At 41.5% G+C, this 13,894-nt stretch overlaps 1 protein-coding gene across 2 annotated transcripts in view; it reads left to right on the top strand.

Annotated features, from left to right (window-relative positions):
- The window catches only part of HTR1E (5-hydroxytryptamine receptor 1E), a 41,814-nt gene extending 28,254 nt beyond the window's left edge, over positions 1-13,560 (top strand). For both annotated transcript variants that reach the window (XM_030490658.1, XM_030490659.1), the window contains exon 2: positions 7,357-13,560. In XM_030490658.1, the coding sequence (XP_030346518.1) occupies positions 7,546-8,640 (1,095 nt within the window). In that variant the 5' untranslated portion in view covers positions 7,357-7,545 and the 3' untranslated portion in view covers positions 8,641-13,560. The remainder of the gene's footprint in view (positions 1-7,356) is intronic.
- Positions 13,561-13,894: the final 334 nt, after the last annotated feature.

The following is a 13,894-nucleotide window of genomic DNA, read 5'->3' as shown; positions in this document are numbered from 1 at the left end:
TCTAACTGGGAAGGAGATCCTGCAGGCTGTCAGTGTTGGCTGGGAAGAGATGTGAAGCCATCCTGACAAGCAGGGGGAGATAAGCTTTCCAGTGATGAGAGTTAAAACATTATGGTCGTGCTGGCAGTCGTCCTAAGCTCTTCAGCAAAAAAGCAACAAAACAGCAGATGCAGGGGCAGTAATAAAAGTGCTAAAGCATCTCTTCGCAGCTTGCTGTTTTGAAAGCCCCACAGAGAACATTTAGTTTTCAATGGTAGCATGCATAGCCACTGGAGTAAGTGCGGACACACAAAACTGGCCTGCATGAGCACTTGGTTTTGCTCTTGCACAGGCAAGAGAACACGGTCACACCTCTGACTGGAGGAGGTGGTGGATAGCTACTAAAGCCATCAGGTCTGGTGCAGGCATCAACACAGCAGCACCAGGGTGCTAAAGGCCTCTGTTCCCTGGGTCCCCATGCCAGGTCTACCATGGGAAAAAGCACCTGTCCTGCCAGGTCTCTAAACCATGGTGGTAGGTTTGACTCGTGCTCTGGTCTGAACAACAGGTTGGGTTATTGCCCTGATTTCAGCTGTGAGTGAGCAATGCATACCCCTTTTATACTTGTTATCCCTTTTCCACTTCTCATCCCTTCTTTTCACCAGCCTTGACCCTCCCTTTCTCCATCTCAGTCTCCTCCCAGATGGACAACTCTGCCTGAATTGCCTCCTCCCCATCAGTCCCAGTTTTGCAACATCCATACCCAAATCTGGTATTTCTGATGTAGTTACTGAAGGCAAGCTCAGCTTTACATGCTATTACTGATGTGGTGACCGAGGTGCTGTACTCCCAAAAAGTCCCCAGCACTCCCCTTCCACTTACCTGTGAATTTTGGCCATTTCTCACATAACTCCATGTCAATCACCTGTAAAACCCAGCCATCCCTTGGGCACCATCTGTGGCTTTTGTCAGGTGCCTGAGCTGGTATCTGCCACATCCTGTGATTTCTCACGCTGTGCCCAGCAGTGTCCCCCATGCTCTTCACTCAGCCCATCCTCCAGCCAGGACCAAGCGAGGGTCTCCCTGAAGCCCTAGCAATCTTTATTAGGCAAACTCACTGGAGAACATGCTGCAGGTCATTATATCATAGAGTCATAGAATCATAGATTAGTTAGGGTTGGAAAGGACCTTAAGATCATCTAGTTCCAACCCCCCTGCCATGGGCAGGGACACCTCGCACTAAACCATGTCACCCAAGGCTCTGTCCAACCTGGCCTTGAACACCGCCAGGGATGGAGCATCCACAACCTCCCTGGGCAACCCATTCCAGTGCTTCACCACCCTCACTGTAAAGAACTTCTTCCTTATATCTAATGTAAACTTCCCCCGTTTAAGTTTGAAGCCATTACCCCTTGTCCTACCACTACAGTCCCTAAGGAAGAGTCCACAGTCCCTAAGGAAGAATCCAGAATCATGCATTGACTAGCAGTATCTATACCATGTGAAATTAAAAAAATAATCATAAACCAAACTTGATGAAAGTAGGGATTATCTTCTATGGAAAGAGAATTTTTACCTTTTACCTTTCATTATATTCTATAAATGAGAGGTTACTCATTTTATTAACAGTAAAGAGTTAAGAACAACAAGAAGATACTGATCCTGCAGAAGCAACATATAGCAGAAATGCAGTCAGTTCTACTGTGCTCTAGCTATTTATGTCAGGGTGAGTACACGTATTAGTGTTAGTTGGATGTTGACTGATACAAATACGCAAACAGCTATGCTTCCACATACCTCGCTTAGTGCTGAGTTTCTCTGTCTCTTCATCATGCTGTTCGATTCACTGGTGTGCACAAGGAAAATCTAACTTCAAAGTCAAATTCATAGCTCAGTTCGTACAAACTTCATAGTAAAATTCATTTTTGGCCTCATTCAGTCTGTGTAGAAAAAGGTCACATGCCTAAATCTGAGCCCCCATCATGCAGCTAGGAATGTCTCGAAGGCAGGTTCTTGTGAAATTTCAGATGTAACACAAAAATAACCATTTCATTTAGTGCCCTATCCCAGTTTATGCTGTTGTAAGGCAACCTCAACCCACCTTCTGATAGTTTGCCTTCCTTTTGCCCACAACACAGCTGGCATCAAAATCTCATTCTGTGAGTGTGAATATGAGCTGCCTGGTGACAGCAAGATTTTATTTTGCTGACAATCCTACCACATATTAGTGTGATTCTGACCATCTCCACTTTCTCAGCTTCTAGGTACCGCTTTTCTCGATATGACATGTTACAGACAGCACCAGTGCCTGTATAAATTGCAGCCAATTAAGACTGCTGCCATAACATGGCCCCTGCAGCACTGAGATGCTCAGAAGCCCAAAGCAATACCAGCATGCCAGAATACAATACAAAGTATTTGGAAACCTATACTCTTCAGTTAAACTCAGCTCTACAAGTTGGCTATCAAGAAGCCATTAAGTCCAGCAGGTGGGCTGACTTTACAAGAGCAGGATGGTCTAGAAAGTTGGAAGATCTTGCAAACTAAATTTGAAGTGAAAGACTTGAATTTAAGTGCTTTGTATATGAACTTGGAAGAAAAAACCTGTTTGAGATAACAAGGAAAAGTATTGCAAGTGTAGCATCTTTCCATAGTTTGAAATATTAACATTATCATAAATGTGCTAAGTCATATTTTTCATAAGCTAACCATCTGTCTCACAAAGCATCACACAGATTCTTGCCCTTCACAGTTATGATCATGGAGATACTGAAAGTGAAAAGCACTCAGACCAATTCAGGGTTTAACAAAGTCAAATCAATTTATTGCTGTCAAGGGTACAAAGATGTATCATTTGCACTGTGCCATAATTGCTTAGAGGAAACGTAAAACTGTGGATGTAAGGGAACTAACCTGCTCTGCTCAAATACATGTGTAATTTCAGTTCCCCTTGTTCTCTCCAAGTGATGTTATTCCATTCTTACGAAATGGTGAAAAGTTCAGTGGTCAAGGAGTGGAAGTCAGCCTGTCCATCAGAAATTCAGAGTATTCTTCTACACAGTGGTCCTCTGCTAAGAAGGTGGAGGTATTTTCTGGCAGGAGCAGACATGGACATTGCCATCTCACAGCTTAAAGCTGTCCAGTTGCTTTTAAGGAATAATTAATCATCCTCTTCCCTCTTTCCTCTTCTCAGACAGCACTCAATGCCATTACTGATCATCAGCTAATATGAAACATGATTGATTCCCATTTGGAGGAACCCAGATGAGTTTCTCCCACCAAGTGTGTGTAAAATTCACTCTGTATGAAATGACTGACAGTCTAAAGGGGTACAGCTGCAAAACATAAACATAGAAGTGCTTTTAGCAAGAATGCTTTAAATGAAATAACTATGTTATTAATGTCCCTTTCAAGAAGTCACTCTTAAAACCACAATCAATTACTATAGTGATTGTAGTACTATATATAGCAACATACTCAAGTGACAGAGATACTGGAAACCAGCTATTATTAACTAGAGATAGTAAAATTCTCCTTGTTAACATACATGGCTTTTTCCGTGGATCCTTTATAGTAGGATCTATACATCCTCTATCTACACATGGAGACATATATACTCTATATATGTAGTCTCTCTACATATGTTTATCATAAATGACCTAACACTTAGCCTATAAATTTTCCAATATCATGTTTTCATGAGACCAAATCTCAGAATCCCTGTGCCCCTTCCCCAGTGTCCCAGGGGACAGCCAGTCACACCAGCCCTACCTTTCATGCAGCCTCAACTGAGAACCAAATCATGGAGATGCCTGGACAGACCAGAAAATGAGTGCGAAGTATACAAAGCAACATCAATTCCCCAAGATAATCCTAAACTAAGTGACGGGAACCCCTTACACTGGGATTACCCCAGCAGGCTTTGCCTTTCTGAATCACAGCCTGGCTTCTTTCGTTAAGTTTTGGACTACATGGTCCTTGACTCTGCTCTGGGGCTGCTAGGTACCACCAAAGACAGTAAACAAACAAACAAACAAAATATAAGGTCTACAAAATACATGATCACAAATACACCTGCATTTTTAAAGATTGAATTATAAGCCTCATTTAAATTCTGCCTTGTATTAATAAGCAAGGTCAATCACTAGCAAATTCTAGTAAATCACTTCCCATCTCTTTTCCGGGACGAAACACTCCATATGGGTGCCTTCTAATTCAAAAGCAGAGACAAAAGTTGGACAAACGAGGACAGTGAGGGACAGGCTGGGGCACAGGCACTGTGGAAGGCTGGGCAAGAGCCCTGGCCAAGTTGCTGGAGGTAACATCTGAGATGGCAGCAGCAGGTTACGGGGGTCTCAAGCTGCTCTGGCATGGGGGTGAGCTGGGAGGTAAAAAGTGAGGGCTAAGGGACTGCGTGTGCTCTGGGAGGCAGGAGTTGGGATTAGGTCATATAGAAACAAGGGTGGCTTGGAAAGGGGAGCAGCAATGGGAAACAGCGGGAGGAAAGAAACACCATGACTACAGTCAATGTTACTAATGAATGCTATAATGCCAGTGTGTGTCCTCATAATGTGTGAAAGGGATAACAAGAGGCCCAGACTTCAGCCGCAGAGGAAGCCTTTGGCCCAATATCTCCAGACTTGTCATCATTTGAATATACTTTCTTAATAATGTTTGTTTAATACAGTTCTTGTATGTGGTATTTATATTGTCTGAATTGCTAAAGGCTCATTTCCTACAGGGCACACAGGAATTAAATCTGAATTAGCTCCCCAGTGATGGGTTTTGACATGAAGCAATGGGCTTGCCTCGTCTGAGGTACCCGCAGGCTGGTGTTCTGCAGGGATGATGCTTTGTTTTTATTTTTCTCATCTTCAATTATTGCAGTGTTTTTTCCAAGGAAATACATGTTGGCTCTGCTGAGCAGTGAGCAGACTCCCCTGTGTGATCAGCAGTATCCTTTGTCCTAATGGAAACCTGGTGCTTGGGTGTGGTTGTGATGGGGTTTGTTTAAAGACAAGTTCATTGAGAAAAGGGAGAGTTTAATTTTCAGAATATCCATGTGGTGCAGTGAGTGGATGGAGCTCAGAAAGGATTTCCCTTTCTGACTGAGGCTATGTTGGTGAGGCTACGTTGGTGTGAAAGGCTACTTGGGGAGAGAACCACAATGATTCAGTTCCTACTGGATTAAAGATGCATACAGGCAGTGCTCAGCAGAGTATGGTGGGGGAAAAATACCTGGGCCATGAAACTTCAGGGCTCCCAGAAAAATGAAGGACAGGCAGAAAAAAGTGCCACTTACATCAAGAAGCAGCAAGAGCTCCCCTGTGCATGGACCAGATCAACAAGTGGTTGTGAAGGATACATGAATCCCATGGTGTCTTCCAGTACCTTTGAGTGTGCTTGTGGACCAGAGGGCTAAGGAAAGCATATAAGCAGCAATTGCTTCTGTTCTGTGCTCCAGGGTTGCAGAGAGGTGGAGAAAGCCTTTTTGCTTTATCTTCTGGTCAAAGAATCAGACATAATAAGGGTGCAAACTAATGAAACCAAGATCTGGCTTGGCAGAGAGGACTCCCATCAACAGTTTGGGAAGAAGGTTTGAACTGAAGTTTTGGCTTTAGGCTTAAACAACCAAATTGGCATTTCTAATGCAGTAACAACCTGAAGAATGATGGATGAATTTCCGTCTGACTTGTCCAGCCTATTCTTAATAAACAGTCCTCATTTTCTCCAAGGCTATTCATACTATAAAGCAGTGTCTGAAGAGTGGAGTCAGCTGAGGGGGAGGCTTCTGCTGTGCCTTGAGTAGAATTTAAAACTCATGTTTTGCTAACCCAGAGTCCACGACGATACAGATCTGCTTTCCTAGGGTCTATCCACAAAACACAGTTTTATTCTAAAGTTTCTATTTTGGTTGTTCCCTATTTGTCTCATTCAGGAGATGGCACTCCAATTTCTGAATAAGAGCATATGTACCCAGAGCTAAGTAGCTGACTAGCTTTAAGATCATAACTCCTCATTCAAATTTTAAATTCTTCATTAGCTTGCATGTGCAAACTCTCACCAGAGACTAATCCAAGACCCACTGGTGTCACTGAGAATGGCTCAAATTTAGCCATCTAAAAATCAGGCATGTATTCGAAATTCTACTGTGGAGGAGCCACTTGTAGTCAAAATAGAGGAAGATCAGCATTTCCAGGATGTAATTCACACCATCTGCCTGAAAGACTTGTTTTGAGAGGGGACAAGTGTATTTCTGGCAGCTGCTATCTCATTCCCCTACCTGTTGAGGGAGCCTGTACAACTAGCCTAGAGGACTCCTTACTCTTCAAAAAGTGAAGCCAGGGGAAGGAATCATTCCATTTATTTTAATGGAAAAGGATTCAGGCTTTCAGTTTTCTACATCCTCTGTGCCAAAATAAATTACAAATGAGTAAACAAGGACCCAGAGGGTATCCCAAGTGGCATCTTACAGACTGCTATCTCTGGCTTAAGTCAGCATTTGGGATGTACGGAAAAGACATACAAATTCCTGACACAAAATTAAACATTTTTCTTAATTTTTTTTTTTTCTTTTTGTACCTTGCATTGTACTGGACTGCCTGACAGGGAGCACAATTTGATAGAAATCTCAAAGCAAAGGCAAAAGCTTTTTGTCTGTCTCCTCTAAAGACACACGCAGTGGGAAATGTGAAATGTCAGGAATAATTAGACAAAACTATATAAGCTCCTAGCAACACTGGTGTGCTGTGTAAAACTAAACGTTTGCCATAAAGCTTTAAATATTGTTTGAAAGCTGCATGTTAAAGGTAACCTGAGTAATTTTTAAGTGCTGTTTCCAAGATGTTAATCTAGACAGGGATATGAAAAAGCAGAATAGGAAACTATGAAATGCTGGCATGCCTTTGCTGAGATTAGTGCTCTTTCTTTTTTCCAAAGATGATATATAGAAGTAATTGAGCCCTCTCATATAGCAATTAAAATGAAAAGGCAGATTTCCTCAGCTCTTCATCTGCTGGAGCCTATTTAACAAGCAGGAATAGGAGTATCTCCTAGTATCAGTAATTCACAGAGATCATAGAAATGATTGTTGGAAGGGATCTCTGGAGGTCACTTAGTGCAACCTCCCACTTCAAGGGAGATCTCCAAAACCAAAGGAGAAATAACCCCACCAGTAGGAAATCTGGCCTAAAGTGCGCTTTGGAGAAGAAAAAGAAATGAACTATGAATTGTGGAGAAAAAAAGGGGAGAAAAGGCAGCAGAGGAGAAGGAAACACCAAATTTTTATTTGAAGTGGTACTATTAAAAGCCTATGACTTTTTGACAAAAAGTGGGATTTTTCTAGATTCACTAACAGATGTGGTTTTGTCTTCTTAGGAAAACAATGACCAGAAGGAAACCTGGAATCTTTTTGCTGCTTTGTTGAATATGGGATTATAAAACAATAATTTTAAAAAATTGCATCTGAAGCATCTCTGTCCCTCTTTCAAATGGGTGACTTCTGAACCTGGAACTCTTCATTACCTGAAGAAGCAACTTCTTTCACTGTGCATTCTGGAGGGGAAAATGAATTTCACAAATTGCACCACTGAAGCCAACGTGGCTGCGAAGCCAAAAACAGTAACTGAAAAGATGCTCGTTACACTGACCTTGGCCACAATCACAACCTTGACTATGCTGCTGAATTCTGCTGTAATTGCGGCAATCTCCACAACCAAGAAGCTCCACCAGCCGGCAAATTATTTAATATGTTCACTGGCTGTGACTGATCTCCTCGTTGCTGTTCTTGTCATGCCCTTGAGCATCACTTACATAATGATAGATAAATGGACTTTAGGCTACTTCATCTGTGAGATCTGGCTTAGCGTTGACATGACCTGTTGCACATGTTCAATCCTTCATCTGTGTGTCATTGCTCTGGACAGGTACTGGGCAATCACAGATGCTATTGAATATGCCAGGAAAAGAACGGCAAAAAGGGCTGGGCTGATGATAGTCACCGTGTGGACTATCTCTATTTTCATATCAATGCCCCCTTTGTTTTGGAGAAATCACCACAGCATCAGTATTCCCAGCGAGTGTCGCATTAAGCATGATCATGTCGTCTACACTATATATTCCACATTTGGGGCATTTTACATCCCCTTGACTTTGATCCTGATCCTGTACTACAGAATTTACCACGCTGCAAAGAGCCTTTACCAAAAGCGGGGTTCGAGCCGCCACCTCAGCAACAGGAGCACCGACAGCCAAAACTCCTTTGCCAGCTGCAAGCTCACACAGACATTCTGTGTCTCGGACTTCTCCACATCTGACCCGACCACAGAGTTTGATAAAATCAATGCATCTGTGAGGATCCCTCCTTTTGAGAATGACTTGGACCTGGCTGGTGACCGGCAGCAGATCTCCACGACGCGGGAACGAAAGGCTGCTCGCATTCTGGGGCTGATTTTAGGTGCTTTCATTTTGTCCTGGTTGCCCTTTTTCATCAAAGAGCTGCTTGTGGGCCTCCACATTTGCACTGTCTCTCCAGAAGTAGCAGACTTCTTGACCTGGCTTGGATATGTCAACTCCCTTATCAACCCTTTGCTGTACACTAGCTTTAACGAAGATTTCAAGCTGGCCTTTAGAAAGCTCATCAGGTGTCGAGAACATACTTAGAAGTACTGGGAGATGATGATGCTGACATGAGTCCTGGCCTTAAGAATGAGCAAAATAATTTGATTCTGTCATCATTTCCCTCATTAAAGGGGATTTTCGTGTTTGCCTATTTGCTTGACTTGTCTTTAGCCTGTAATTCATTCTGCCGTTTTTTACCTCGTGTTATTCACGGCAAAAAGTTTGAAATAAATTTATTCTACGAAGGAAAAGATTTTTTAGCAATGAAACAACAAAAAAAGGAAACCATTAGATACTCGTGTTTAAGACATTTTGTGTACTCAGTGATTTGAGAAGCAAACAACAGTATTCACTTTTATACTTTTTCCATTTAAGAATCAAATGTCTAAATTATCATGCACTGTAGAAATATAAAGGCTTATAAACTGAACCCCATAAATACGCATTTGAAAATTAATAAACACTTCATGGTCATGACAGCTAAACAACAAATCTCTACTGTGGCATTCTGAGAAAACTGTAACAGCCATTTAGAAGGAAAATAACCATTTCCAGGAATTCTTCAGGAATACTCTCGCAAAACACAAAGCAAAGTTCAGTTCATTCCAGCTAAAAATGGATTCCATTTTGTACTCCATAGGAATTACTTAAATGGCTCCTTTTGTGTAAGATTCCGGATTTATGGTGGAAGTATTGGGCAGACACCTGTGCAGTTTGTTTGGCAATTGAGAGGACGCAGCTAGCAAGTATCACACTCATGAGACCAGCTGCACATCTGACTGGTCACATTTTTGATACCACTAACCATACTTCTTCAGGGCTCAGGCCTTGTGCCTTGGTTAGTCCTGGGATAGTATTATTCACTTCTGCCACAATTCACTTAGACCTTTCAGAGCACAACAACCCCATGGATTGATTGGTCTTACCCCACTGACTTAAACCACTGGATATCTTCTCAGCAGGCCACCAATATATAGAAATTCAGAAATATCATCTAAAACCAAATTGTTTTCTGTTTGAAAAGCAGGAAAAAAAATAGACAAACTAATTTCTTACATAGCAGTCTGACGTCTGCCTTCTCATCATTTTACAATTTGCAATGACATTCTTGTCAGCTTAACATGTGATCAGGTCTTCTAGCAGGATCTCTTGTTCTGGGAGTCCTTCACAGAGTTACTTCCCCTGTCTTGAGAGACAGACATGACAGAGAGTCCCTTGTATCCTGTTTTCTGTGTTTATGGAATTTAAAATGTCCTGGTTCAGATATTGTGAAAATCAGGCTGGGAAGGGGCAATATCAAAGTTGAGAACCTGTTATTGTCCATTAGCAACTCCTAAACTCCATTTAAATACTGATTACTTACCTTGCACCATAATTTTCTTCCCTCTCCATTTTCCTGGAAAAACTCTTTCTGAATATACGAATATACCATATAAAAATACCACATACATCAACCTAGCATCCAGTAACAGTAAACTATAGCATGGCAGCTCCAAATCCATCAAAACAAATATTAGAGGTAGAAAAAGTGTTGTAACAGTATTGGAAGCCATCTCTGGAAAATGTTTTGAAAATTTACAAGATGACAGTCATTTTTCTTATCAAGAGTCAAGGAAGTATAAGTAACATGTGAGTAATAAACCGCAGATGGAGCTGAGAAATGAATCCTTATTGGTGAGAGAAAGCGTTCAGTTGGAAAGATGCAGAGCTGCAAGCTGAGTGTAAATGAAGTCTGAAGGTGACAAAAATGGGACCTACTGCTTACCCAAATGCAGTGGGATTCTGCTTTAAGGACTCCAAGTTTTTCATGCCTGAGTTTGGAAGGTTGATCTCCAGCTGCCCTTCTGAAGCTATTGGCACAGCTGCCTCCTCCAGCTGCGTTTGGCTTCCATACTAGCTCATATTAACATCTAAAAAGAGGAGGGAAAAAAATCTCAGCCACTGAAAATGTCTTCTAGTGAGGAAGCACAGAGGTCCACTATGGTTTTTCCTTTTTGCAACTTGTTGGAGTTGCAAACTGTTGATTGAAGCTGGGGAAGAGTGGCCTGACCCTGCCTATTTACAAAACTTCCAAAGCAGTTCCCCAGAGTACATATGCTATTAGGAAAAAAAAAAAAATAGCTGGGAATTAAAATAAAAAGTAGTATTTGTGAGAACTGCTGCAGAATAATTGTATTTTTCCTTTCAGCAAGCTCAATAGAAATGATTAATGAAGAACAAGGATTGTGCACAATTTCCCCAAACAAGGTCACTACAGCAGGGAAGACAGGACACACAGGCAGTTGTTGCTAGAAGAGAATAGGTTTTGCTGTCCCTTTGGCAAGATCCCTGATACAAGGGCGCCCAGCTACAGTAATGATCAGAAAGGGAAAAGTAAATGCACACTGCTGGCATGCAGCGTGCAGTCATGTTTCTCATGTAAAAGTAACAGCTCAGTTAATTGTGTCATCTATACTGATGCTCATTCAAATCCAGAAGCATGTCTGAAGGACCAGAAATGGTGAACACGACCTCCACAGCAGCTGTTGTAGGTAGGTGAAAATGTTTCAGTCAGGTACGAAAGCTGTAAAATACAGGAGCTGCATCATAATTTCTACTAATGTCTTTTTTTAGTATCTGATCTCCACTATTACCATTCAGACTACCAATCAGGTTGAAGACTGTATTCAGTTTTAATATTTAGAGGTAATTAACAGGAAAAACCAGATGGATGGCTAATTTTCATGCTTCCCTGTTAAATAAAGTCTCACCATTCACTGCCAGCTGACTACTGCTTTTCTAATTAAGTCATTAGCTAAACACAGGGCTATGTTTTCCAACAAATGCCACTAGACGGATAAAGATGTCCTGTACATTTTCTTCATGCTCAAAGTCAGGAACAATTTAAAGGATTTGTTACCTAAAACAATTTAACTTGATCGGAAATTACCTGTCATCTCATGGAAATAAAAACTTTGCTAGTCTGGCACCACTGCTTGGCAACTTCATTTTTTTTTCTGTGTTAAGTATTTGCTGAATTTACAAAGGGTTTGGAGGCATGTCCTGAACTTTAACTTCTTGTCCACGACAACTTGCCATTCATACCTATCCTGGATCAGGCCCAGCCACACCACACTCTGCAATGCTCTTCCCAGCAAGCTCTTAATGATGTATGCAGGACCTTCAACCCACATCCATCTTCCTTGGCCTCTCTAAAACATCTTTTACCCTAAAGTCTTATTTTCCGCAATGCTCCCCTTGTATAGTTGTCTTCCTACCTTTCTTCCTATATTTCTCCAAAGGTTTTTCCTCCCCAGTCTTCCCTCTTTACAGCAGGGTTCATACAAACCTGCCTATTCAGCCCTTCGTCACTTCTACATGTTTTACCTTAGTGCTATTTCCTTCTATCTTTACATCCCCAACTCACCATCCTGCCTTTTGGGTTTCTGAGTCTAATCCCTAAATTTACCGTGGTCCTACTGCAGTGAAACTCCACTCTCTCCCCCTGTGTCAGTGCTGTTTTCAGGATTCCCATGACTGTAGGTGTTCGAGTCTGCCAGGTTTTATTCTGACATATATGCGTCCAGGCCATACCCAGAAGTTTCTCACTCTATGTAAGCAGCCAGTGCTTTGGACTGAGTTTGTATATCCCTAACCCTAAAGACTGCACCCATCAGCCAGTTGGCTTCCCCAAAAGACACTCAGCTCCTGCTCTTCTGTGCCAACCTCTTCTCCTGTGACAACCTTAAGTCTCTTCTCTGCAGGCTTTGTCTTCACCGCCACCATCTCTTGTGTTCCTTACAGCTGATGATGGGCTTTCTTCCTTCTCAACACCCACTTCTGACATGACTCCTGAAAGAAAAACAGTCAACACTGGCAGTGGGGGAATTATTGTGCATGTGTTGTCTGTCCTTTTTCTCTGTCTTTCCCACATAGACTACATGATCTCCTGAGTGAGCTATCTCTCTCTAGTGCATACCACATCCTAGACACAGCAAAAACACGTTAAGAGCTGCATATGTCCTGAGCCACTTAGATTTAAAGCTGACAGTTCCCCACCACAATAATGTACTGAGCTGTTAGCAGCACATGAGATTAATTTTATTCATCTTCCTGAATGGAGATACATGATGAAATTGAACTTTCCAAAAGTTCCTGTTCCATCAAGTTTCTGTAAAAGGCTTGTCACTATTCAGACTTTACTGCCACGTACCTGAGATCTCCAGTTTTCCAAAGCTGTCACTTGTTATTTCTCTGTGCTGCCAGCAGACTCTGTCCTTTGCATGTACGAAGAGGGAACAAAAGAAAAAAAAAACCAAAACAAAACTAAACCAAAAAAGAAAAAAAAAAAAAAACACCCCACAAAAAAAAACAAAAAAACAAACAAACAAAACAAACAAACAAAAAAAAAAAAAAACCCCCAAAACCAAAAGCCAAACAAAAACCCCACACACTCCCAAAGAAAGAACAAAACCACCAAAACCCGCCACAAACAATCAGACAAACAAAACAACGCAACAAAACCACACACCCCCCAAAAAGAAAAGTGACTTTATTTTGGACAAGGTGTTAAAAGAATGAGGGAGTTTTTTCTAAGGACTCTGCTTCCACTCCTCTGTTTTCAATCCTGTTCATCAAAAAGTAAAGAGCATTGCAGTGTTGAGGGGAAATACAGGCTTCCAGCACAAGTACAGCAATTGTCCTTGTGCCTGTGTATTTAACCATTGCCAGTATCAGTAACAGACAGGCTAGTTTATGTTCATCTTTGACACACCCGAATGATTTGTATGAAGAATTGTCTTAAATTGTTTAAGTGGACACAGTAAATATTGTGATATCTCTTATTGGTCTAGTCAATATGTTACAAGTTGTATTTCACGAGAGTCCCATACAACACATACTCCCTTTGTGTATTTGTATATACTCCCTCATTGCTGTTTTTCTCTTGAGGCCGAAAGAATAAATTTTTTTTAAATTATCTGACTTTGGATAAATGCTCATCAGCTGTAAAACTATTCTTTAACATTCTCTATTTTATGCTATGTACCTAGTATTGCCAACATTGCTCCCCTCCTCCCTGCCACTGCCAGGGGATTTTTACTTTTTCATCAATCCCATTTAGATGATCGCATGTAGATGATATTATATTATTAAATTACTCCTTCCCACTCAGCCTAAACTAGCCATTTGTTACAATCAAATTAATGTAAACTGGAAATGATCTCCTGCCATGTCTATCAGCCCTGGAGAACAATTTACAAAATTTCTCATGGTTGAATGTGTCATCCCCCCAGGTATACAATAACTCCACTGCCAT

This window comes from Strigops habroptila, chromosome 6 (genome assembly GCF_004027225.2).
Source record: "Strigops habroptila isolate Jane chromosome 6, bStrHab1.2.pri, whole genome shotgun sequence".
NCBI classification, from domain to species: domain Eukaryota; kingdom Metazoa; phylum Chordata; class Aves; order Psittaciformes; family Psittacidae; genus Strigops; species Strigops habroptila.
The sequence above is the reverse complement of the archived record's forward strand: the minus strand, read 5'-3'. Positions and strand labels throughout refer to the sequence as shown.